General features: G+C 32.0%; 1 protein-coding gene across 1 annotated transcript in view; it reads right to left on the minus strand.

The window, feature by feature from the left end:
* Map4k5 (mitogen-activated protein kinase kinase kinase kinase 5) overlaps positions 1-24,734 on the minus strand; it is a 113,279-nt gene that overhangs the window by 70,414 nt on the left and 18,131 nt on the right. The window contains exons 2-5 of the mRNA XM_076850272.2: positions 20,337-20,394; positions 7,166-7,256; positions 6,654-6,718; positions 3,594-3,649 (exon numbers count right to left, since the gene is read on the minus strand). Coding sequence (XP_076706387.1) covers positions 3,594-3,649; positions 6,654-6,718; positions 7,166-7,256; positions 20,337-20,394 — 270 coding nt within the window. The remainder of the gene's footprint in view (positions 1-3,593; positions 3,650-6,653; positions 6,719-7,165; positions 7,257-20,336; positions 20,395-24,734) is intronic.

Here is a 24,734-nt window from a genome sequence, read left to right on the forward strand (position 1 = left end):
GGATAAAAATTAGAAGAGTTTCTTTTTACTAATCAACATTTACTATATCTTAAAGATTTTTAATTCATTTTCTGATAAAAATTGGAAATATTTTACTAAAACATAATTTTGAATGAATGCATTTATCATCCCCAAAAGAGTCCTTCTTTTAGTTCTTTTGGCTTTTATATGTATGAAAAACAATTTTTTTTTAAGTTCTACATGGGCTCAATATCTTTATTTTGTTTATTTTTATGTGGTGCTGAGGATCAAATCCAGGGACTCACATGTGCGAGGCAAGCGCTCTATCGCTGAGCCACAACCCTAGCCCCTGAAAAAATTATTTTTAAAAGATATTTTTTCTACATATTGAACTCTAGATCAACAATTTCTCTCTACCTTTAGGCTCTCCACTATTGTCTTAACTGTTTCTAATGATAATCCTGCCATCATCTTTTTGTTTGCATGCAATGTATTCTTTTGTTCTAAGTATTTCTAAGGTTTTCTCATTATCAAATGAGCAATTTGATGATGATATTCCTTAGTATGCTTCCCCCCATGTTTCCTATCCTTGGTTTGTTTTATGCTTGGAGTCTATGTATTAAGAGTGTTCAATAAATTTGGAGAAATATCAGCCATGTTTACTTTTCAAATATTGTTTTCATTCCTTTCTCCCCCTTTTTGTCTTCTACTTCAGTAAGAAAAACTATACAAATATTAGGTCACCTGAAATTACATTTTAATAATTTTATTTTTTGAGATCAGGTCTTGTGTTTCCCAGATTGGCTCTGAAGTCCTGGTCTCAAGCAATCTTCCGACTTGAGCCTTCTGAGTTGTTAGAACTATGGGCTTCTAATACCATGCCTGGCTTTTCATTTTTTAAAAAAATCATTTATTTCTGTGCTTCTTTTTGGATACATTTTTTTACAAACATACCCTCAAATTCCCACAAATGTACATATACATACAAACACACACTCACATATGTGTATTTTTCAATATCTAAACTATCATTAATTCCATCCCTTGTTGAGTTCATCATACATTGTAGCTTTCATCCCTAGAAGTTTGATTTTGGCCTTTTTTTTTTTTTTTTTTTAAACATCTTCTGTATCTCAAATTGCTTTCTTATCTTATTTGCTAATTCTAGCATCTTATCAGTTGTGAGTTAGTTTCATTGATTTCTCCTTATTATACTTCTTTGCATTTCTGGTAATCTTTGGACACCCAACATTATGAACTTTGCTCTTTGGGTACTGCATATTTTTGGATTTTAGGGGCAGGTGGTAGGGATTGAACTTAGGGACATTTTATCCCTGAGCCACATTTCCAGTCCTTATTTATTTTATTTTTTTATTTTGAGACAGGATCTCCCTAAATTGCTAAGGCTGACCTTGAACCTGCAATCCTCTTGCCTCAGCATCAAGAGTTGGCTAGGATTAAAGGCATGCATCACCACACCTGGCTGGTATGTTTCTGGATTTTTATAAATACTCTCCAGTACTTTATCCTGAAGACTCTAGCTGTCTTGGTCTCCCTGCACCAAGGGTTCTTCCTCCCTATACCAGGGCCTGCTCCTTGTTTTCTATCTCTCAGGCCTTTAATACTTGATGTCATCTCTCTTTTGTGGTGCTCAGGATCAAAGCTAGGGCTTCATGCGTGCTAGGCAAGTACTCTATTAATGGGCTACATCCCAGCCTCTATGTCCAGTTTTTAAAAACCACTATTTCATATATGCTTCCTAGTTTCTTTGATTGCTTCAGGGAACAAGGTACATGTTACTCTGTTACTCCATTTATACCAGATGTGGAAAATTTAAACTAATTTAAATTTAGAAATCATTCCCTACAAAACTCATTATATTTGGGGAACTAGAACCATATAAGCTAAGGTTATATATCAGATATAGAATGAAATCCAAGCTGCTGTTTTTTCACTTCCACTCTTAAAGAAACAATGAACTTGGAAATTAAAATATGAAGAAAATGAATTTATCAATAATTCTCTACTATGAGTATGTGGTTAGGTTTATATTTTATGTAAATATAATAGATTTTTATGTTATATAAATACCTTGGGGAAAACTAAAAAGTTAGCCCTCCATATCCATGATTTATGCATTCATGGATTTAACCAACCATGGACTAAAATACTTTTGGGGAAAAAAGTCTGTCCTAAACATATAGACTCTTCTTTTTTTGTCATCCTTAAACAATACAGTATTAACAACTATTTATATAGCACTTATATTGTCCTAGGTATTATAAGTAATCTAGAAATGATCTGAAGTGTACAAGAGGATGTGCATAGGTCACAAGCAAATATTACACTATTTTAAAAAAATTTTTATAGTTATAGATAGACAGCATATCTTTATTTAATTTATTTATTTTTTAATGTGGTGCTGAAGATTGAACCCAGTGCCTCATACATGCTGTGCAAGCTCTGCCACTGAGCTAAAGTCCCAGCCCAAATATTATACAATTTTATATAAAGGATTTGAAGATGTGCCAATTTTGGTATCTTAAAGTGTCCTGGAACCAATTCCCCATGGATACCAAATGATGACTACACACACACACACACACACACACACACACGCATATACATGCACATGAACATAAATACTAAATTTACTTTCATATATTTCACAGTAAGATCTGGCATGATGTAAAACTACATGGAAACTAACTTTATAAACTAATTAGAACTCTCTCCTAGATCTGTTCAAACTCCTACATGGAAACTAACTTAATAAACTAATTAGAACTCTCTCCTAGATCTGGTTCAAACTCCTAGTTTCTAAAGTATGAAAGAGCCACATATAAAATTATCAATTAATGATTATCAGTTATAAATTTTTAAAAAATGAAGACAAAACCCTACAGTTACTACTTAATTCCTCCTCATCATCTAAATGCCTTAAAGTATATGAACAAAGTTATTAATTGCTAATTTTCTCAATGAGTAGTCTTCGAGGGAACTATAAATAAATAAATAATAAATAAATAAGGAAGCGACATGCTCTATACCTCTACTGCAGATTCACTTTAGTATACTAAAAGCTCTTACAGTTCCTGAAGTAAAGAAGCAAAGCCATTTGTTTAACACAAACTTAGATAAAGGGGTTCTGTTTCCAATGACATGTATTAACATCCCATAGAATTAGGTATTCCAGATAATGCTCTGGGTTATTAATGTGCAAATTTAGTTTATTTTGGGAGAAATGGTTCATATTCTCTGGAAGAGATAATTTTCACTGCTATAAAACTTCAAGGGAAAGCTTAGACAATTGAGAAGTCTGGTGATTCATTCACGAAAACAAATTTGTACCCATGGCTTTCCTTAGCATTGTAGCAATGTGGGTCAAGCAACAAAGTAGACTACTTTAAATGATCACTTGTATTAGCATGAAAGCAGAACACCGCTTACCACCACTGCATATGTTAGCATCAGCTTAAGTGAATTCTTGTGACTTGCTCATGAAAAAAATACAACTAGTTTTACAGAATTATACTATGAGATGGGAATTAAAAAAACATTTTGGCTTACCCTTTCTCTATAGTTATTGATTATGAACCAGAATTGCCTATCTACATAAGCAAACATAGTACCTGTAAGGTTTCTCTGCATACATAGGCTATTTGCAATTCTGATAATGGTCCAGTAACTAGAAAGAAAAAGACCACATTGTTACATGTTTGAACATAACAAATTAAAAATAGTCTACTTTTTAAAATGACAAACTATTGTAAAACTTCTCTGTATTTCACTGAATGACTTCTCTTCTGACCAGGAACATGCATTATCTTTGTAATCAAGAAACAAAACAAAACAAGAAAAGGTAACACTGAGACTGAAAATGTACTCTAAAAATAAGAGATTTATTTCATAACAACTTTAGTAAGTGAAAATATTAAGCGCCCATTAAGTGTGAATAGGAAGTTCTGTAGAAAGCAATGGACATAATATGATCTCAATTCTGAAAATTTTTTTTTAAAAAAAAGCCAAGAAACTTGATAAACATATATAACTAATGACAGTTAGTTATATATGTTTATCAAGCACAGACAGTTTGGTTACTGAAACACTGAAAAGCATCATCACTTTTTTAAACATCAAGATATTATCTCTTTAGCATAATTCTTTACCACACCTGTCAAGGCAGGGAGGCTTGATCCGGTACCTTATCTGAGAATTTAACAGTAGCCAGATCACTTTTGGCAAACAGATCTCTCTCTCCCTAATATGAACTATAAAATCCCTCTTATGCAAGTACCTAATAAGAGACTTTGGAACTCTGTCTTTCAATACCATGAGAGAAAATCTGGGATGGTGTTTGCTGACAGTGAAACCCAGGTAGTTACGAGAAAAACATTTCACTGCACATTTTCATCACTGCGTTTCTACACCTACTTAGGAATAAAACTCTGATTCTTAGTAAATTGATGGACTAGTAGTAATACAAACCACTTAATTAATAGCATTTAATTTATAAGTGTAGATATTCTTGACTACTGTTTTTTTAGGATACTATTTATAGAAATGCACACTTCTTGGACTCCAATTAACAGCAATTTTATGAAGGAATAAAATTGATGTCTCAAAATAACTTTTTAAAATTAAAAGGGAAAGCAGTAAAAACTGCCATCTGTATAGTTTAATTTTATCCATATTCTTAAGAGTTCTCATTTTATAAAAGTGTAAACAGATAAAAATAACAATTAAATAAAAACTTCATATAAAGATTATTATTCTTCATAAAATCATAGATAAGGATTTTAAATCAGTAGCATAGAACTGTTTTCTACCAATAATCTTTATTTTTTAGTAATACTGGGGATTGAACCTACTGATCTCGACCACTGAGCTACATTGCCAGTCCTTTTTATTTTGAGACAGAGTTTTGCTAAATTGTTGAGGCTGGCCTTGAATTTGTAATCCTCCTGCCTCAGCCTCCTGAGTAGATGGGATTATGGGCAGGTGCCACTGTGCCTAGGTTACTGATAATTCTTTAAAACCAAAAACAGGATAAAAGAGAACAGTCATTCCAGTTTTGCACTACATAAGAAAAAGAAAGACTACTAAATAAGAGATTAAGCATTTGTTTTTTTTAAAGTGGCATTTGTTCTTATTTTGAAATTCTTAAGAGTAGAAATTGTAATGTCTATGTGTAACATTTATGTGGTAAACCTTTTTTTTTTTTTTAAATAAAGAGATAGTGACCAGCACCTTTTTGTTATGGGTTATTTGTTATAAAAATTAGATAACTACTATATTAAAAGTTTATAATGAAGTAATATATCAATTAATTTTTATTATAATTCAGAATTTTATATCTGAGTCCTGCTTTCCCTCCTTAGGAGTACTGACTTATCTGTCTGGAATGCAGCCTTTTATTTTGCTTGCATTTACATTCATTCATATGTATACTTACAAAAAAATAATTTTTGAAAGCTTTAGTATGATTAACCATGATATATTTATTATTGAGGATTATTTAAGTCAATATACAAATCCATTTCATTGTTTTAAGTGCTACAAAATATTCCATATCACAAGTACAGTATAGTTTATTCAACTAATAGTCTACTGAATTTTTTTTAAACTTTCACTTCTACAAGTTATATATAAACTGAAACATCACTTCTGTTTTTATATTATGGCTACATTTGAAAATTACATGGCAAAAAGTCAATAAGGCTTCCATTGTAAAAATTCAAAATAAAAATATTTTAAAATATTTCACATAATTCTTCTTCTTCTTCTTCTTCTTTTTTTTTTTTTTTTTGGTATCAGGGATTGAACCCAGGGATGCTCAACTCCTGAGCCACTTCCCCAGTCCTTTTAATTTTGAAACAGAGTCTTGCTAAGTTGCTGAAGGGACTCACTAAGTTGCTGAGGCTAGCCTTGAACTTGTAATCCTCCTGCCTCAGCCTCCAGAGCCTCTGGGATTACAGGTGTACACCATTGTGCCCAGTCACATAATTTAATAACAGACTAAGAATAAATAACAAACTATGCATAGTTGCAATGGGAGTTTTACTATCTCACATGCATGTTAAACAAGAAAAAATATGTTTTAAGGATACAATCTTAATTTTACAAATTCTAGAAAATTCAAGACATTGTAAATAACAAAACAAATTGGAAACTAACTATAGAGCCAAATTATTTCTAAATATTATTATTAAGCAAAGTCAACTAAAAAAACTGCCTAATTAACAGAATGCTAAATAAAATACCCCAATTTTTAAAAATAATTATACATTTTAATGCAAAGTTATTTCAGTAACAAGTGAACTATTTTTCTGGTTAGACAGTTAAGTTATTAAGATAGATACATAGTTTCCCTTGTGAATTACTCTTTACATTTCAATTCTTGTAAGGGAGGTTAGGCAGTTTCATTAGTAAACACAACACTTTCCTAGAGATTACATCTAAAAAAATCTAAAAAGTAAAATTTGGATGGTAAAAATGATTTTGAATTTCTTGGTTCTGGCTCCACCAACAACAAAAATCTTAGGTTTCTTTTATGCAGTACTCTGGGAACAGAACAAAAGAATATAAAAGAGTAAATCTCTACATATTAATTTCCCGGGGGGCTAGAAATGTTAAACAATAATCATTAATGTCAAAGTCAATTTTAAAGTATAAAGTTAAATTCACAGTACCATGATAAATATCTTGAAGTGATCCGCCACCACAGTATTCCATACAAATCCACAGTTTTTCTCGACTATTATGAAGAGAAAATTATATTAGCTGGTAATTTTCAATTACTGAAGTAAGTATTCTAAGGCTTACACTCTTCCATACATCAAGAGTCAGGATATAGTGCAGAGGGTAACAGGAAACTGCTACAGGAATCTCTCTTCAATATGCAGGAAAGCACATCAGTTTCAGATTAGTTCCCATCTTAAAGGTTTAGATTATGAATAGTTTTGTAAGATAAATACTTTAATCATTCATAATATTTCATTAAGGTTGCCCTAAGGTATAACCAAATAAAGGAGGTACTTTAATTAATATAATGAAATGAAAAGAAAGCCCTAAAAATTTTACAACTTTGGATGGTGTAATTTAAAAGTTCCCACATACAATGACACTTACCTGAAAAGGAAGGAGAGTGGTAGCAAATAAGATATAAAATCCAGAAAGAGTAGATGCTTTGTTTGTTTCTTACCTGAGATAGCTTCCAAAGTAGGCAACAATGTTGCAATGTTTACATTCTTTAACCATAAATATTTCTTGTTGAATCAAAGAAAAATCATCTCCTGAAAACAAAGTAAGTTGGTCATCATGTTACTCAAAATCTCTACATAGGGAGGAAGAAAACCTTTGCAATAAATATTAGAGATGAGGAATTCAGCATTCTTCATACTTCAGTAACATCTAAGGCCTAAAAATGTACAAATCTTTGAATCAACAATTGCTTCAAAAATATTCTTCTTAAAGAGATATGCACAGAGACAGATTAGTAAACATCTAATGTTTACTGTGGTGCTGTAGTTTAATAAATTATGGTATGGTTTACAGTTACTCTTAAATTCTAAATATAAAAACATGTTCACACTAAGTGAAAAGGGAAGATTTATATATAATCACTTAAATACATATAAATGATTATATATAATCATTTATATATAATCACTTAAATACATATAAGCACAGAAAGTGTTTAAAAACATGCAATGGTTATGCACAGGAAGTAAAATTAATTTTACAGTCTTTTTTATCTGTATTTTCCAATATTGATATACTATTAAAGGGAATTTTATGATAGTTATGAGACTACTATCTAAGTTATGATAATACTGTAAAGATTGTTACATCAAACACTATTTTATGTCGAAGTGTTGTTTATTTCAGTAAAAGGCATGTATGAACAGGTAGAATGATTGTATGTGCATATCTAAAGGTAGCATAATATAGCCAATAAGAGCTTGAAATCTGGAATAGACACATCTGGATTAAAATCCTGGTACAGACATTCACTAGAATTTCAGCAACTTGACCATTCTGAGTTAGGTTCATTTGTTAAGTAGCATCTGGATTTATTCCACTATTTAGCTTTCTTGTATACCACATATCCTTATATTATCTACATTTCAGTAGTGGAAAGTTGCTGATGATTTTGGTAATAGATTTTTATGCCCCTATGTTTTTGATTATGTAATTCCCTCAGTTGGGAATGTTATTGAGAAAGTTACTGTACCTATGCATTTAGCACATTTGAGAGAATAAATACAACAGTAATATTACTACATGTTAGAGACAGAGGGATATTTAAAAATATGTTCTTCATTAGGACATCATTATAAAAATATTTTTATTAGATATTGTTTTACAGTAGTCTTTGAAAAGCAATAGCAGATTTAAAATCAGTGGTACTCAGATAGATTCTAGCTTTAATTTGAAGTCATCTTAAAAAATCGCACAGTGTCAAGAAAGGAAAACTGTGAAATCAGGCCTCAGATAAAGAAACAAAACATTTACACAAGCCAGGGATAGTTCCCATTTGTATTTTCAATTCTTTCTATTCAGATCTAAAACAAAACTTTAAATATTTTTGCTATGCAATAAGTACCCTTTAAAGAATTAATCATTGATGTGACCTAAACATAAACTTAGTTTAGCTATCATACATGCAATTTATTTGTAATCTAAAAACTCTTTTCAACAATCACTGCATATAAACATTAACTGAATTCAGTCATAGGATTTAGTGTTAACAATTTTAGAGGATTAAGTCAGCCGAATGAGAGTGCAATCTTCTAACTGCATAAAATTCTAAGTAAAAAATCTTTATAGCTTTTACTTGTAAACTGGGAAATATGTAGTACATAAATCATTACATATATCTTAAACTTAAGTTTAATGGTCAGCCAATGAAAGGGGATCAGTAAGGTTACAGTAAGAGTCTGCTTATCTCAGTGGAAACGCACTGTTTCCTGTGTCTACTGATGAGCACCAGAATATTGTTTCTCTTGCCTGAGCCTTTTCCATCATAGCATTAGAACTCATTCTTTTTCTTTATTTCCCCTCCAGTACTGGGCATTGAACCTAGGATTCTCTTATCATTGAGCTACATTCTCAACCCCCTTTACTTTTTATTTTGAGACAGGGTCTCAATAAATTGCCTAGCCTTGAAATTCTCCTGCCTCAGCTTCCTGAGTTGCTGGGATTGCAGGCACGGGTGACTGCACCAGCAGAACTTATTCTTTACATATACCAATGTCCAACAAACCGGCTACGCTCTACCCTTCTCTTAATTTTATCAAGAGGGCCTGAAGCTTGGCATGGTGGCATATTCATGCAGCCCTGGCCCTTTGAAAACTGATGTAGGATGGTCTCTTGAGCCAGGAGTTCAAGACCAGCCTGAACAACATGGGGACACCCTTTTTTCAAAACAAAAAAACAAAACAAAACAAAACAAAACAAACAAACAAACAAAAAAACGGTATGTGGGGTGGGGTAGAAATAAGGAAAGAAGAGTAAAGAAGCACTGAACTTCATTAGTGTACAATATTTGGATTTCCACTTACTAGCTCTTAAATGTGCATAGAAGTCTTACATCTTTGCTGTACTTAAAAATAATTTCAATCAAGACTGGGATTTAAAACAGATTTTCTCACATATAGTACCTAACTTTTCAATGGTGTCCAAATACTTAAGTTGACCTATAAATGTCAATAATATAGCTAAATTAATGCTATTAGTAACAAACCACTACTTAGTAGAGAAAATTGGCTTAGTGCCATCCCAAGACTATGCTCCAGGCAGCAGTTATGTGCAGTGTCTACCAGGAAAGGTGGGGTCTTAGTGCAAGTGAGCTACTACTTTTTACAGTGTAACTGGAAGCAAGACTTCACAAGTACCAGTCACTAATAATGACAATGTCTGGGGACTGTACCTTCTTTAATACATAAAACTTAAATATGTAAACTCCAGTTCTGGGTATATTCTTCATATATCTGTTCTACTAATCTTTGACAAGGTATCAAGATCACTCAACATAGAAAGGACAATCTCAAGAACAATGTTAAGAAAACTAGATATCTACATGCAAATGAATGAAGATGGACCCTTACCTTAAACCATACACAAAAATTAACTCATAACAAATTGAAGACCTAAAGTAAGACCCTAAAATCTCAAACTACTAGAAGAAATCATAGGAGAAAAGCTTCACAATATTGAATTTGACAATGTCTTCTTGATATGACCCCAAGAGCATAAATAACAAAAGCAATCAACTGAGCCTATTTAAGTTTGACAAATTTTTTGTTCATCAAAAGACACAACCAGGGGGCTGGGGTGGTGGCTTAGTAGTAGCGCACTTGTCTGGTATGTGTGAGGCACTGGATTCAATCCTCAACACCACATAAAATAAATAAATAAAATAAAGGTATTGTATCCATCTACAATTAAAAAAATATTTTAAAAAAGACACCAACAGCATACATATGGAATGGTAGAAAATACCTGCAAACAAACAATATATCTATTAAGGAGCTAATATTCAGAATATATAAAGAACTCCTACAACTCAGCAACAATCTAATACGTTGATTTAAAAAAAGAAAAGACAAAAGATTTAAATAGACATAATTCTCCAAAGATGACATACACATGAACAATAAGCATACAAAAGATCCTCAACAACACTGATCACAGAAATGTCAATCAACACTATAATGAGATATAACCTTGGCCTCATTAAGATGGGTTTCTATAATAAATAAATAAATAACAGTTGGAAGGGATGTGAATAAGTTGGAACGCTTGTGCATCATTGGTCACACTGTAAAATGGTGCAAATGCTATGAAAAACTGTATGGTACTGCTGCATTGTAACTGTGGTAGGACTAGGAGTGGAGCTCAATAGTAAAGTGCTTACTTAGCAAAAGGCCCTGGAAGTCCAATTTGTGTAGTGTTAGTCCCTGGCATCACACAAAAATATTTTAACTAAAAAAATTAAAAATAGAGTTACCCTGTGATCTAGTTATCTCATTTCTAGGTATATATACCCCAAGATTATATCTGGGCTCTCGAAGAGCTATTTATATGCTAATGTTCACAGCAGCACTATTACAGTAGTCAAGAGGTAAAAGCAACTCAAATGTTCATTAGCAGATGGCTGGACAAAAAAAAAAAAAAAAAGTGATATATACATAGGGAGCCTTAAAAAGCAAACTGCAGGGTTATGGTTACAGCTCAGGGATAGAACACTTGCCTAGCATGTGTGAGGCACTGGGTTCGATCCTCAGCACCACATAAAAATAAATAAATAAATAAAGGTATGAAAAATAGAATGACATATTTTAAAAAAGGAAACTGCTACATCATACACATGGACGAAACTTGAGAACACTATTATGAACGAAAATTATAAAAACTGTATGCTTCCATATATAAAATAGTCAGATTCATAGATAAAGAAAGTAGTATGGTGGTTATTATCAGCTGTGGGAAAAGAAGTTGCTTAATAGAAACAGAGTTTCAATTTTGGCTTTACAACAATGCAAATACATTTAACAGGCTAAACTATTCACTTAAAAATGGTTAAAAAGTAAATTTTATGACATGTTCTATACTATAATAAAATTTTTAAATTATGTGAATAAAGCCTAATTTAGTAATTTTACTAAAGTTAGATGTTTAAGTTTCGGAAAAAAATAGTCTTTCTAAACACATATTTAAAAAATAAGTACAAGTAAACTTAAAGTTTTTGTAACATTTTGGTGGGGCAGTGGTATACGCCTATAATCCCAGCGAAGCTGAGGAAGAAGATAGCAAGTTCAAGTCCAGCATCCCAATTAAAAAGACCCTAAGCAACTTTGTGAGACTAGGTCTTAAAATAAAAAGTAGACAGGCAGGGTGGCACAAGCCAGTAGGCAGGGTGGCTCAGTAGGTTAAGGCAGGAGGATTGCAAGTTCAAGGCCAGCCTCAGCAAAAGCAAGGAGCTAAGCAACTTAGTGAGACCCTGTCTCTAAATAAAATATAAAATAGGAATGGGGATGTGGCTTAGTGGCTGAGTGCCCCTAAGTTCAATCCCCAGTACTGCCCCAGCAAATAAATAAATAAAGAAATATAAATAAAAATAAATAAGAGCTTGGGGGTGTAGCTCAGTGGTAAAGTGCCTCTGGATTTAATCTCCAGTACACTCCCCAAGAAAATCCCCAAATAAATAAGATTTTTATAACATTCACAGAAAAAGTTCTATGTAAAAATTAAATATTTTAATTAATATTTGTAATATCAAATAATAAAAAAAGTTTTCTGCACTTTTCTGAAGTTTATGCAATGAATTAATGTTAGAGACAGACACCAGGGGGAAAACTGATTTTAGTGGCAGGCCAATGTACAACTGATAAATTAGCAGTACTATTTTTCTAAAACCAATTAATCCAATATTAAGTGTTTCATTCACTAAATTGTATATCTCCATGAAAAATACAGTGACACGAGGGTGGCAATCTTGTGAATTTGAATGACTTGGTTTGTAAGAAAGAAATATGATTGTTTTCCATTGAGCAAAATGAATGTAGAATGTTAAATGGAATGTCATTTCTAATAGCATATTTTCTTTGGAATGCCCATCTTAGATTCTGAAAACTCATCTAGAGAGAAAAATCCCTTCAAAAACTCATCTGGAGAGAAAATACCTATCAGTATCAGCAATTTAGATTGAGTTTGAACATTAATTTAAAATGACATCGAAGGTCATCTTTTTTTTACTACAAAGTAATAAAAAAGTATCTTCATTTTTATCTTGTGTTCAAAAGCAAACTTAGAAACAGTATCTAAGCATTAAAAATGATTTTAACATATTTTTTAAAATATGTAAAATAACACAAAGTTTCTATTTTCTGTATTTATAATTTAAAACCAATAAAAGTAACATTTTTGTTGTGCATCTATTCCCTCAAATTAACATTTTTCATCCATTCAGACTCAAAGTGTTCAGACAGTGAAGATAGAGTACAAATATTTTATTTTACTGCTTACTTTTAGAAATCAAGATTGTAAACTTCTTAAATAAGAGTTTCTATAAAGCAAGATCATACCACCAAATTAGAATAGCTGACACTTGGTCTATTTGGCCAAGTGCCTGCTTTAACAATTGTTTAAAAACATGCACAATGCAAACTAATGACTGTTTAAGTCTTTGTACATGTCTTGACTTTGTTCCATTTACTCTATTTTCTCAGCTTATATTTCCAGGAAACAGGACGAAGTATTTCCTGGCAGTATAAGAAAAATTTTAAACATTTATTCAAAGATATTTAAAGGTGCCTACTTATTTTGAAACCTCTTTGAACTAAGGAGTCATAACTAACTTGTCATTTTATTTAAAAATACTCGACTCTTTCATGAATATTTTCAATTTAGCATTTAAAAAATTGAACAAGCAAACAGTAGTATGTTACACTAATCATACAGGGCAGTGATTTTCTTAAAATTCCATCCCTTCTAAGCAACCATCACAATATTTAACATACTACAATTTAACATACTACAATTCGCCTAAGTTTAAAAATATTGTGTAGTTTCACCATAAAAGAGGGATAATGGAATGAGAGAAAAGGAGAAAAGAAAAGTTCTAATGGTCAACTTTCCCAGGAATTTTGTTCCTACTCTGGTTGTTGGCCACCAAGAGCTACAGACTTTTGAGCAAAATAAGGATCTGTAAAATACATTAAACAGTAGGATGAAATTCAGACATAAGACAGGAAAACATGGTGACACACATCATAATATCTGTCTGCTTTTCAAAGGCATTCCTAAGGCCTGACCAAAGAGATGAAAAATGCAGCTAACACAACAGTATCATTCTGGGTAATATTTTCAATGCTGATCAATGGTAAGTCAAATTCTATGCCACATTTTATTAAGATGGTGACCATATTTAATAAGTATTACTATAAAAATGTGATAGAAATGGATAAAATATTCCTGAAAACAATAATTTTCTGTGTATATGAAGGGCAACAAGAACATAGCGACATAGGAAAGAATGCTGACTTCATTTTTTTTCACAATTTATTTTTATTTTTGTGGTGCTGGGGTTTGAAACCAAGTCCCCAAGCACACAAGGCAAGCACTCTACCACTGAACTACAGCACCATCCCTTTTACAATCATTTTTGTGGATAATTAAAAAACCAATTCTCTATGCTAACTCATTTTTATTCTTAACTCTAAGGCTTATTTAGTATTTTTAAGACTAGTAAGAAGAACCTCAAAAGCAATGTTTCAGTAAAATTTTGACCATACCATTATAATAAAATGAAACTGCAAGGGATAATTAGTAAATCTACAATAAAATTTAGAACTCCAAAATAATTATAAACTCTATTTTTTTAAGAGAGAGAGAGAGAATTTTTTTTTTTTTTGAGAGAGAGAGAGAGAGAGAGAGAGAGAGAGAGAATTTTAATATTTATTTTTTTTAGTTCTTGGCGCACACAACATCTTTGTTTGTATGTGGTGCTGAGGATCGAACCGGGCCGCACGCATGCCAGCGAGCGAGCTACCGCTTAAGCCACATCCCCAGCCCTATAAACCCTATTCTGAACTCTGTGTGTGGGGGGAATTGTGCTCTTAAGCCTACAGCTGGGATTTCCATTTACTTAAAAAAAAAAAAAAAAATCTTGTTTATGTTTTCTCAAACATAAGGCTTTTCTAAGTTACAAAGGCAAATAATTATCTTTTCATGTCTAAATATAATTCTAAATAGATTCATCTGTTAAATCAATACAAGGAAGCACTTTTCTATTATACTAGTTTTAGTGCAATGTTTTTAAAGCTGCTAAATACAGTTAAGAATTCATTTTTTAAAATACAGCTGCCTCCAGATTTTTTGAAGTATCTGAACTTAATATTAGAAACATTCATTAGTACCATCATAGTTATCACCTAAATATTACCTTATGTCTGTTCAAAAATGTGAAAAACCCCATCTACTTTAGTTTTATTGGCAATGTTAAACAAACATTGATCCCTCTCAAAAATTCTATAGCAATAAAAAAAAAAACAGCATATATAGGATACAGAAGACATGGAAAATTTATTTTGAAAGAAAATTTTAGCTGGGGGAATAGATCAATGGTAGAGTGCTTGCCTAGCATGTCTGAGGCCCTGGATTTGAGCCCCAGTACCACCAAAAAAAAAAAGAAAGAAAGAAAGAAAGACAGAAAGAAAGACAGAAAGAGAGAGAAAGAAGAAAATTTTATAGACAGTAAGTGTTTCAAACTTAGGGGGGAAAAAAGACCAGGTCAATTAAGGCAACAAAATAAAACAGAAAGAATGCTGGTAGTTGTGGGGGTGGGGGGTGGGGGTTGAGAAAAAAATAATACTTTTACAGAATTAATAAAAGCCTTGAAAACAACAAGTAGAATATTAGAAACAAGTAAGTCACTGATGTGATTGATAGTAGACTTAAAAAAAAAATCACACATAATACAGAAAGAAGATACCTAAAGATAAGTACAGGTAAGGTAGAACTAATGTGAATAACTGGTATTCCTAAAGTAATGAGATTTTAAAAATCCAAAAATGATTTAAAAAAAAATTGCTGAAACAGAAAGAATCTTAACTGCAGACTAAAAAAGCTCAGATAATTTTCTGTAGAAAATTATCAAGAACAAAATATATTCTGTTGAAGTTAACTGATTTCAAAGATAAACCTGCTAAAACAGACAATTAGGCAGAAGCGGCAAGTCAAGAGCCAGGGGGAAAATATCAGACAGGCCTTATAGGTCTTTCCAGCAATATTCAAGGGAGAAAATATCTACAGATTTTTGAGTACAGGAGGAGAATGTGTGACACAATCATCAAACCTCATCAAATGGCCATTCTTATTGAAAGGCAACAGAATACATTTGTGACATTCTATTGTAAAAAGAATATTTATTGGCAGTATGTACCTATACTGTTCTAGGTGCTGAAATACAAGCCATGTAGACAAAAGATCACTATTCTTATGGATCTTACACTGTGGGAAAGAGAAACAAATACACAAAAATTAGCAAGAAAAGCATCAATCAGTCAAGTCCTAGGCAAAAAAACTAAAACAAGGGATTGGGTTGGCTACCTTAAACTGGCCTCTCTGTAGACATGACATTTAAACTGAGATCCAAATGATATTTGTGACATTCTATTGTAGAAAGAATATTTATTGGCAGTATATACCTATACTGTTCTAGGTGCTGTAATACAAGCCATATAGACAGAAGATCACTATTCTTATGGATCTTACACTTTGGGAAAGAGAAACAAATACACAAAAATCAGCAAGAAAAGCATCAATCAGTCAAGTCCTAGGCAAAAAAACTAAAACAAGGGATTGGGTTGGCTACCTTAAATTGGCCTCTCTGTAGACATGACATTTAAACTGAGATCCAAATGACCAGGGACTTTCTGAGCAAGGATGAAAACCAGAATGGAAGGGACAGTTTAATCTTGGACTGTTTAAATAAAATAATATGAAAGCAGAGTATGAAAGGAGAAACATGATGAGCTTGAAGAAATGGTAAGAACAGATCATGTGGGATTTTATGAGCAAGGCTGGAAGTCTGAGTAAGATTCTAACTGGATATTGAAGCTTCATGAAAGTTTGAAGAACAGAGAGTTATGATCTGATTTATGCTTTATAAAGTTCACTACAATAACTCTAGTTTTTACTAGATGATGGGGAATGGAAGGTGTGGGAAAAGAAATGGGAAGACCAAGAAGGTAAGACAATATAGAGACCAATAAGGGAAGCAATATAGAGAAGGAGATGAATTAAGAATGTGTTTTGGCTGAATGCAGTGGTGCACATCTGTAATCCCAGTGGCTTAGGAGGCTGAGGCAGGAGGATTGCCAAGTTCAAAGCCAACTTTAGCAAAAGCAAGGCACTAAGCAACTCAGTGAGGCCCCATCTCTAAATAAAAATACAAAATAGGGCTAGGGATGTGGCTCAGTGGTCAAGACTCCCTGAGTTCAATCCCAGGTACAAAAAAAAAGAACATGTTTTATTGGTAGTCTGAAGAACCTACTGATAGATTGATACTGTAGTGTAAATAAAAAATAAATCAAGGTTAATGTCCAAATTTTTGGCTTGGTGAACCATTTACAAAAATGAATAAGAATGAAAGAATAGTTTGAGGAAGAAAATTTGTAGGTTCATGTTGTTTTATTCTAATACTTACTGAAAAATCTGTTTAATGATGGTTTATCATATTGCTAGTTGATATAAAATAAATAAGTCAGAATGGCAAAGACATGACATAAAAAGATCAGTAGTGAGCACCGAATCTATTTCAAATATAAAACTAACTCTGAATAACTGTTCATTATGCTTGTAAAGATCACAAATACTACAATTCTTAAAAGGAAGATAAACAGATGAATACATACTCATACCCTAATATAATAAGAAAGTTCTGAAACCAAAATCCCATCATAAACTACTAATGGCTTAAAAGTGGGAGATGAATAGGCAGGAAAAGGATAAATAGGCAAACTTCTACACTTTATACCTAGGAGGCCAACAAGCTGTCAGATAATAAAACCCCACAAATGTAAGCATATTATTCAAAGTCTTATAAGCCTTCTACTTAAAAAACTACAGATTATGTATCTTCCAAATTATCAGCAGCAAAAATAAAAGAAACCCCCAGGCATAATATTTAAAAAGCTTCAAAGAAAGATTATGAACTAAGCAAAACAAAACAGAAAACCACAACAAAGCCAGGCACAGTGGTCCTTGCCTGTATTCTCAGTTACCCAGGAGACTGAGGCAGGAGGACAGCCTGACCCCAGGAGTCTAAGCCACCTGGGCAATAGAGTAAGAGCCCATCTCTCCTCTCTTCTTCCCTGCTATTCTCTTCCAGTTACCCCTCCTTCTTTTTTTGTTATACTAAGGATTGAATTCAGGGTGCTCTACCACTGAGTTACATCTCCAGCCCTTTCACTGGGCAGTACATTCCCAGTCCTTTTTATCATTTCTTAAAAGTTTTATTTAAGTTTACTTTTTTGAAGTACTGGGAAAAAACCCAGGGTGCTTTACCTCTGAGCTACACTCCAGCGTTTAAAAAAAAAAAAAAAATTTTTTTTTTTATGGTACTGGGGATTGTATCCAGGAGCATGGTACCACTGAGCTTCATTCCCAGCTTTTAAAATTTTTTTATTATGAAGCAGGGTATGATAAGTTGTTCAAGGTTGGCCTCAAACTTGTGATCCTCCTGCTTTGGCCTACCACATAGCTGGGATTACAGGCTTGTATTACCATGTCTAACACAAGAACCTACCTGCAAACAAACAAATAAACAACAACAACAAAAAAAAAAAAAAAAAAAAGAAGAAGAAAAAGAAAAAAACCCAAATCATTTAAATTAATCTCACAAATATTATTTCTTTCTCTTCTTGATAAAAATATTCAATGTTCTCCTGGGGGAAAATAGGAAAAGAAAAAGGAAATGGCTGAAAAATAAAAGTAATGAAGATTACAGCATGTAATAAAAAGTTCAAACCTATAGATAAAAGAACTTGTAGTAATGGAACTATCTAGCCATTTAAAAAAGAATAGACCTAGAACTCTCATTCTTTATTACAAAATCATTTCTAATGAAGCAAACATTTAAATTTTGGAAGGAAACAACTTGAGAAATTTGTGAAAATTTTTATAATTATCAACTAAGAAAAGTCTGATTACAGGGAAGAAGAGAACAAAGAAAGCAAGACTAATAAATTTATCTAAGAGAAACAGACAAGTATTATAAATGGAGTGAAAAGACAGAGAAGATAAATTAGGAAAACTTAAAATGAAGAGTCTCTATTTTCAAAGTGCAAACAGCATCCAAAATGCAATAATAAACGACGAATAACCTGAAATAAAGACAGGCAATCAGCAGAATATAAAAATGGCCAAATACTAAGATTACAACATTAACATTTACTAAACTTCTTGGGGGGAAGAGTTTAAATATTATTCAATCTTCATATATGAGAGATCTCTAACATAAAATCAGCAGTTTTTACAAAACAAGGAAGTGAGAAATTCAAGCCTTTCAAAGGGTTTCACCTTATAATCTCAGCATTTTATCTTTATATGTTAAGTAATAACATCATACATATGATGTATTTTTCTTGTTTTTATTGAATTGTCTTTCCTCTGTTAGTTCCAATATATGGTTTATTGAGAGGTCAAACTCAAAAGATTTTTAAAGCATACTCATTAATTCATTAAATAAACTATAATCAAAAGTAAGCCATACACTCAAGTCAAATAAGTAAAACGGCTCTAATAAGCCCAGTGCACTCACTGAAGGCAGAAGAGATCTTTGTTTCCTATGAGAGCCCAGACCAGAGTCTGGACTATCATCACCCCTTGAACATAACTTGAATTTCTGCTGGAGTGACTTCCAGGAGAGGCAATTGCTTGTACTGTTCTCATATTCCCTTCTATTTGTGTTAGTGACATTTTAGAGATCATTCTATACTTATTAAATGAAACTCTGTAACAGGATTCTAAAATAGATTTATAACAACTTTTATCTGTCAGGTAAAAGATGTGTCATATTTGAAAGCTTAATTTTAAAGCATTCCAGCATATGCTATCTCAGTAATACAATCTTTCTAATGAACCATACACATAATCATCTAAAGTTGAAGTACAAAACCCATTTTAACTGCTCAAGTTAAGAAACTGGAATAATTATGGTCACATAGGTCTCAGTTCATAAGCTGCAATCAAACAGATCACTAAGATATACACCTACCTGGTCAAAAACTACTATTTCCCATATTAAAAACTTTAAAAAAATCAAAAGCATAAAATTAAGGTTTTATTTTTTTCCAAAGTAAATTATTTGGTGTGTTTTAAAAGAGTCTTCTGATATATAGATATGTTAATAAAATAAGCATTAAACTAAGATCAAAATTATCAAACCTAAATCAACCAGCCGGGGAATAGCTGATGAAATAGCATTTTCTGGAATATTATCTGAATATCCCTAAAATATCATGGAAGACTTTTATAATCAAATTTTCATAGTAACTAAAACTAAGCTAAAATAGTCACTATAATTGTGAAAAATTACTTTTATAAAATTGTCAGTAAGTGCATATTTCAATTTTTTAATATTTACATTTTAAATTTTACTTAGCAACAGAACTGTCCCATCGAAACTTTAATGACCTCCAATGGAATTTAATAAAACCATACTGAAGACATTATACTGTCCTGCCAGAACACATAAAGACTTCTTTGGAGAAGAAGGAAAACATGAAGGACATATAGACTATTCTTTTTATGAAATGCACAAGAAAATTGTTTTTTAAAAAAGTCTTAAGAGTTTTAATACATACCAGGCTCCAACTTGATGATTTTTACCGCAGCTAACTCTCCTGTATGTATATTTCTGGCCTAAAAATGAAATAAAAACACACACACACAAATTTTAAGTTCATTAATTACATAAGTATTACTTGCATTATGCTAATTACTTATCAAGGATGTGCTAAGAAAATTTAAAAACAAAACCTTTATTCCTAATAAAATAAGTGTACTCATTTTCCCATCAAAGAAAAATGTAGAAAAGGCACAAAAGTATTTAAAAAATTACCTGTAGCTCCACCACTCAAAAACAGCTACTGTTTTATTAATAAAACTATGGGTATAATTCCTACAAGTCTTTTCTTCACACTTGGGTTAATTTTTCTCAACAATAATTTTTAAAAGCTATAGTTAGAAGAAGTAAGTTCTGGTGTTCCATAGTATAATTCATGGAATATAGATAAAAATCTACAAGAAAGGATTCTGAATGTTTTTACCACAAAGAAATAATGTTTGAGTAGACAGATATGCTTATCCTGATTTGAACCATTACACAATGCATACATGTATCAAATCATTACATGTACCTCATGAATATTTAGTTAAAAAATTTCCATGTACCAAACAAACAAAAACCAACCTATTATAATTTTGTTCATATTATAAGCATAGTTACCAGTCATTAAGAGAAAAATTTAAAAATCAAATCATCTGTATCTAATTACCCACATAAAAACAGTTAAAACTTTTAGTGTACATGCTCCCCACTCTCCACCATATAAGCATGTACATGAGTGTATGTGTGTATGGAAAATAATCTTTCCAGTAGTCTTCTACAAAATGATTAGCAATGCTGCCTAATTTCTCACTGGCAGAATACATAATTTATTTAACCAATTCACTATTGTTGGACATCTAGAATTTTAATATTATTTTATCATTATAAATACAGGGATAAACATTTTAATTTTGTATATATTTACAGCCTTATTTCCTTCAAACAAATGCTTTTCTTAGAAAAGCATTTGCCATTTCACAAAGTATCATGGACAGACCTACTGTAATTAGTGATGTAATGACTAGCCCTAAAAATATTTTAGCACATATCAGCTAATCAACCTAGACATCTATATAATTGTTAGGTCAAAATGTATGAGGACTTAAAATAGAAATTATTGCCATATTGCTCTAAAAAGCTGTGCATTTATACTTTCATCAACCTTGGATGTTAAACATATATCTGCCATGATCTATTGTAGGTAAAAACATTTTATGTTTTTAAAATTATGTACTTTCTCTACTCTACATGTAATTTTAAAAGACTATAAAATAGTCCATATACTCATCCCCCCTTTATTTCATTAAGGCTACCTTTTCATTATTTAAGCCTATTTCTTTCAGATGGATTCTAAAACGTAGAATTTCTATTTATTTATTTATTAACCCAGGGGTGGCTTTACTATTGAACTATATCCCCAACCCTTTTTATTTTGAGACAGGGCCTTGCTAAGTTGCTTAGGATCTCGCTGAACTGCTGAGGTTGACTCTGACTTGAGATTCTCCTGCTTCAGCCTCCTAAGTCTCTGTGATTACAGTAGAGTACCAACATACCCAGCTAAGATATGGAATTTTAGATCAAAACTGTTAAGCTGTCAACATGTATTATCAAAATAGTCTAAAAGCACTGTGCCATTATATTCTTACCATAATTATGGGTACTTATTTTCATTGTGCTCAGTGATACACCATAGGTGAAAATAAAATTTACAACTTGTTTTTACTATTAGAATTGAATGTCAACTTTCATACTTGACATAAAAAATAAGGAATGCAATAAAAATAGGAAAGTATTATTTATGGGATTAAATAAGTCACAATCACTAGAGGAAAAAAGAGAAAAAGAGAAAGAAACAGAAGAGTGACAAAGAAAATAGGGAAGACAGCATTGGAAGATACTTTTAGAATGACGTTCAAAGGGTAAAAAAAAGAACAGAATGGTGGAGAGGAATACATGAAGGAAAAGACACAAACAGAAAGGAATAAGAACAAAATCTACAGTAGAAATCTCAACTATTTTGTGAAGAGTAATTCAGGTTTCCCTTATCTTTTGTGGTAAACAGTAAAATAGGGTAAGAAGGTCTCAGTACCATTCCCACCATCTTCTCTTCCTTGTTTTTAAATAAAAAGATTGTCTGTTAGCCTCAGGTCATTCCTTGTTCTTAAAATCTTTCAATATTTTAATTTCCTTTGGGTTATAGAAAGACATGTACATATAAAAAAATTCACATGCCATGGAGACTCTACAATATAAAATAGAGCCAAAAATTATAGAATAATCAGTGACCTCCTAGTAATCTTGTTCAGAGGATTATAAAATGTGTTAGAAGGCAAATTCCAAAAAAAATGACAGCAATTACAGTTGTAATGCTTTATGGTTTGCAGGATTCTTCATATATATTATTTAATTTACTTAAACACAAAGACTCAGTTTAGTAAAATCAAATGACCTATTTAATGTCATTAAGCCGTCAGGGATAAGAATCGGATTTAGAATGCAAGAAATGAACTCTGATAACAAGATTTCAGTACTCCTTTTCAAACATGAGAATTTTGTTTTACTTTTAAATATGCAACAGATACCTGAGAAAAATATTAACTATATAACATCTAACAGATCTCAGTGGTGACTTTTGTTCAAAATATATAACAGTGTAATAATCATTTTTTATATTAAATTAACAGTTCCTCTGATGATTTTCATTGTAACAGAATGTGAACTACTGCACATTTACAGTCTTTTTTTTTTTTTGTACAGGGATTAAATCTAGGGGCACTTAACCACTGAGCCACACATTTAGCTATTTTTTATCTTTTATTTTGAGACAGGGTCTCACTAAGTTGCTTAGGGCCTTGCTAAATTCCTGAAGCTGGCTTTGAACTTGTGATTCTCTTGCTTCAGCCTCTTGAGTTGCTGGGATTATAGGTATGCACCATCATGCCAGGTGCACATTTACAGTCTTAAAAAAATAATCTTAAGAGGTAAATTTGATTAAAAAAAAACACTCCAACATGTTTAATATTCACCTTAAAGAACTGGAATAACAATCAGATAATATGACTCAAATTAATTGTTCTTTTTATGAACCCATATTCTAACCTAGTAAACACAGCCAACTCTATGCTGAAATGCCATACACATACGTGGCTTTCCCTCTTTCCCTATCTTCCTAAGTGATTATGTAAAAGTTTACACTGGAATCCCATGGAGTACAGAAAACATCTGTGGATGTAAAGAACTTAACTCTCACCAAGAGTGATAGTCAAGCCATTCAAGGTTCTAAATTTCAGGTCTGAACTCATTATGATAGTGATTGGTGCTAATACATTTCCAACAACAAAATATCTTTAATCGATAATTTATTCCAGTTTTCCTAGTAAAACAAGCACTAGGACAATGCATTCTGCCACTCACTGGAAAACCAAAACAAAATGTGAGTGCATACTTCTCAATTTCAGATTATCAAACAAGCGTCAACAATGTGAAAAGATCTGTTTCTCTGAAAGCTTGGGAAAACTAATTCTAGTTTTAGTCAGATTAATCAGAAGCAAATGACTCTATATCTAGCTTGAAAACACTGTCTTTTCGTCATACACTCTCCTTCCTCTCCATAACTCCTCTCTCCCTTTAGCTTACACTTGTTCATCATGACTCAAGTTTAGTTATCACCTCCTCCAGGAAGCTTTGCCTGGTATCTCAATTCTGGATTAAATATGTGTCTGCTTAGCTCTGGCATAATCCTTTGAAAGACTATGTTATTTGGTAAATGCTCTAAAAGGTTGTTAAATAGACAATTATGACTAGAAGAAGGATATTATTCTCTTACTTAAAAAATAAGAATAAAATATTAAAATCCTCTATAAATGTGATATACTATTTTAAATTGTCTTCTTTTCAGATGTGTTGATTCATTAATTTTTTACTATAAATTAAAGCATTTTAGAGAAAGAATTACACAATTATTATACAATAAGATTTGTTGTAAAAAATTAAAATAACAAAATAAATCAATAAATATGACAGATCCTCCTCCTAATCTCTAAGGTTAACTACTTACGGCTAACAGTTAAGAGTATTTCCTTCCAGACTATTAATCATGACTCTTAAAAGCATATATGTCTAAAAGACAGAATGCTGATAGCTTATATCAGTTTAAACCAAAGCTAAACATGGTCTTGCCATATGACCCAGGAATCCCCACCCCTAGCCAGTGCTCAACTGAGTTCAAAACCTATGTCCACACAAAAACTTGCAGACACGTTTGTAGCAGTCATTATTTATAATTGCGAAAAGCTGGAAGCAGTCATGATTTCCTTAAACAGATGAATGACTAAACAAATTGATCTGTATGGTGGAATATTTTTCAGTGATA

Source organism: Callospermophilus lateralis, chromosome 3 (assembly GCF_048772815.1).
Source record: "Callospermophilus lateralis isolate mCalLat2 chromosome 3, mCalLat2.hap1, whole genome shotgun sequence".
Lineage (NCBI taxonomy): Eukaryota > Metazoa > Chordata > Mammalia > Rodentia > Sciuridae > Callospermophilus > Callospermophilus lateralis.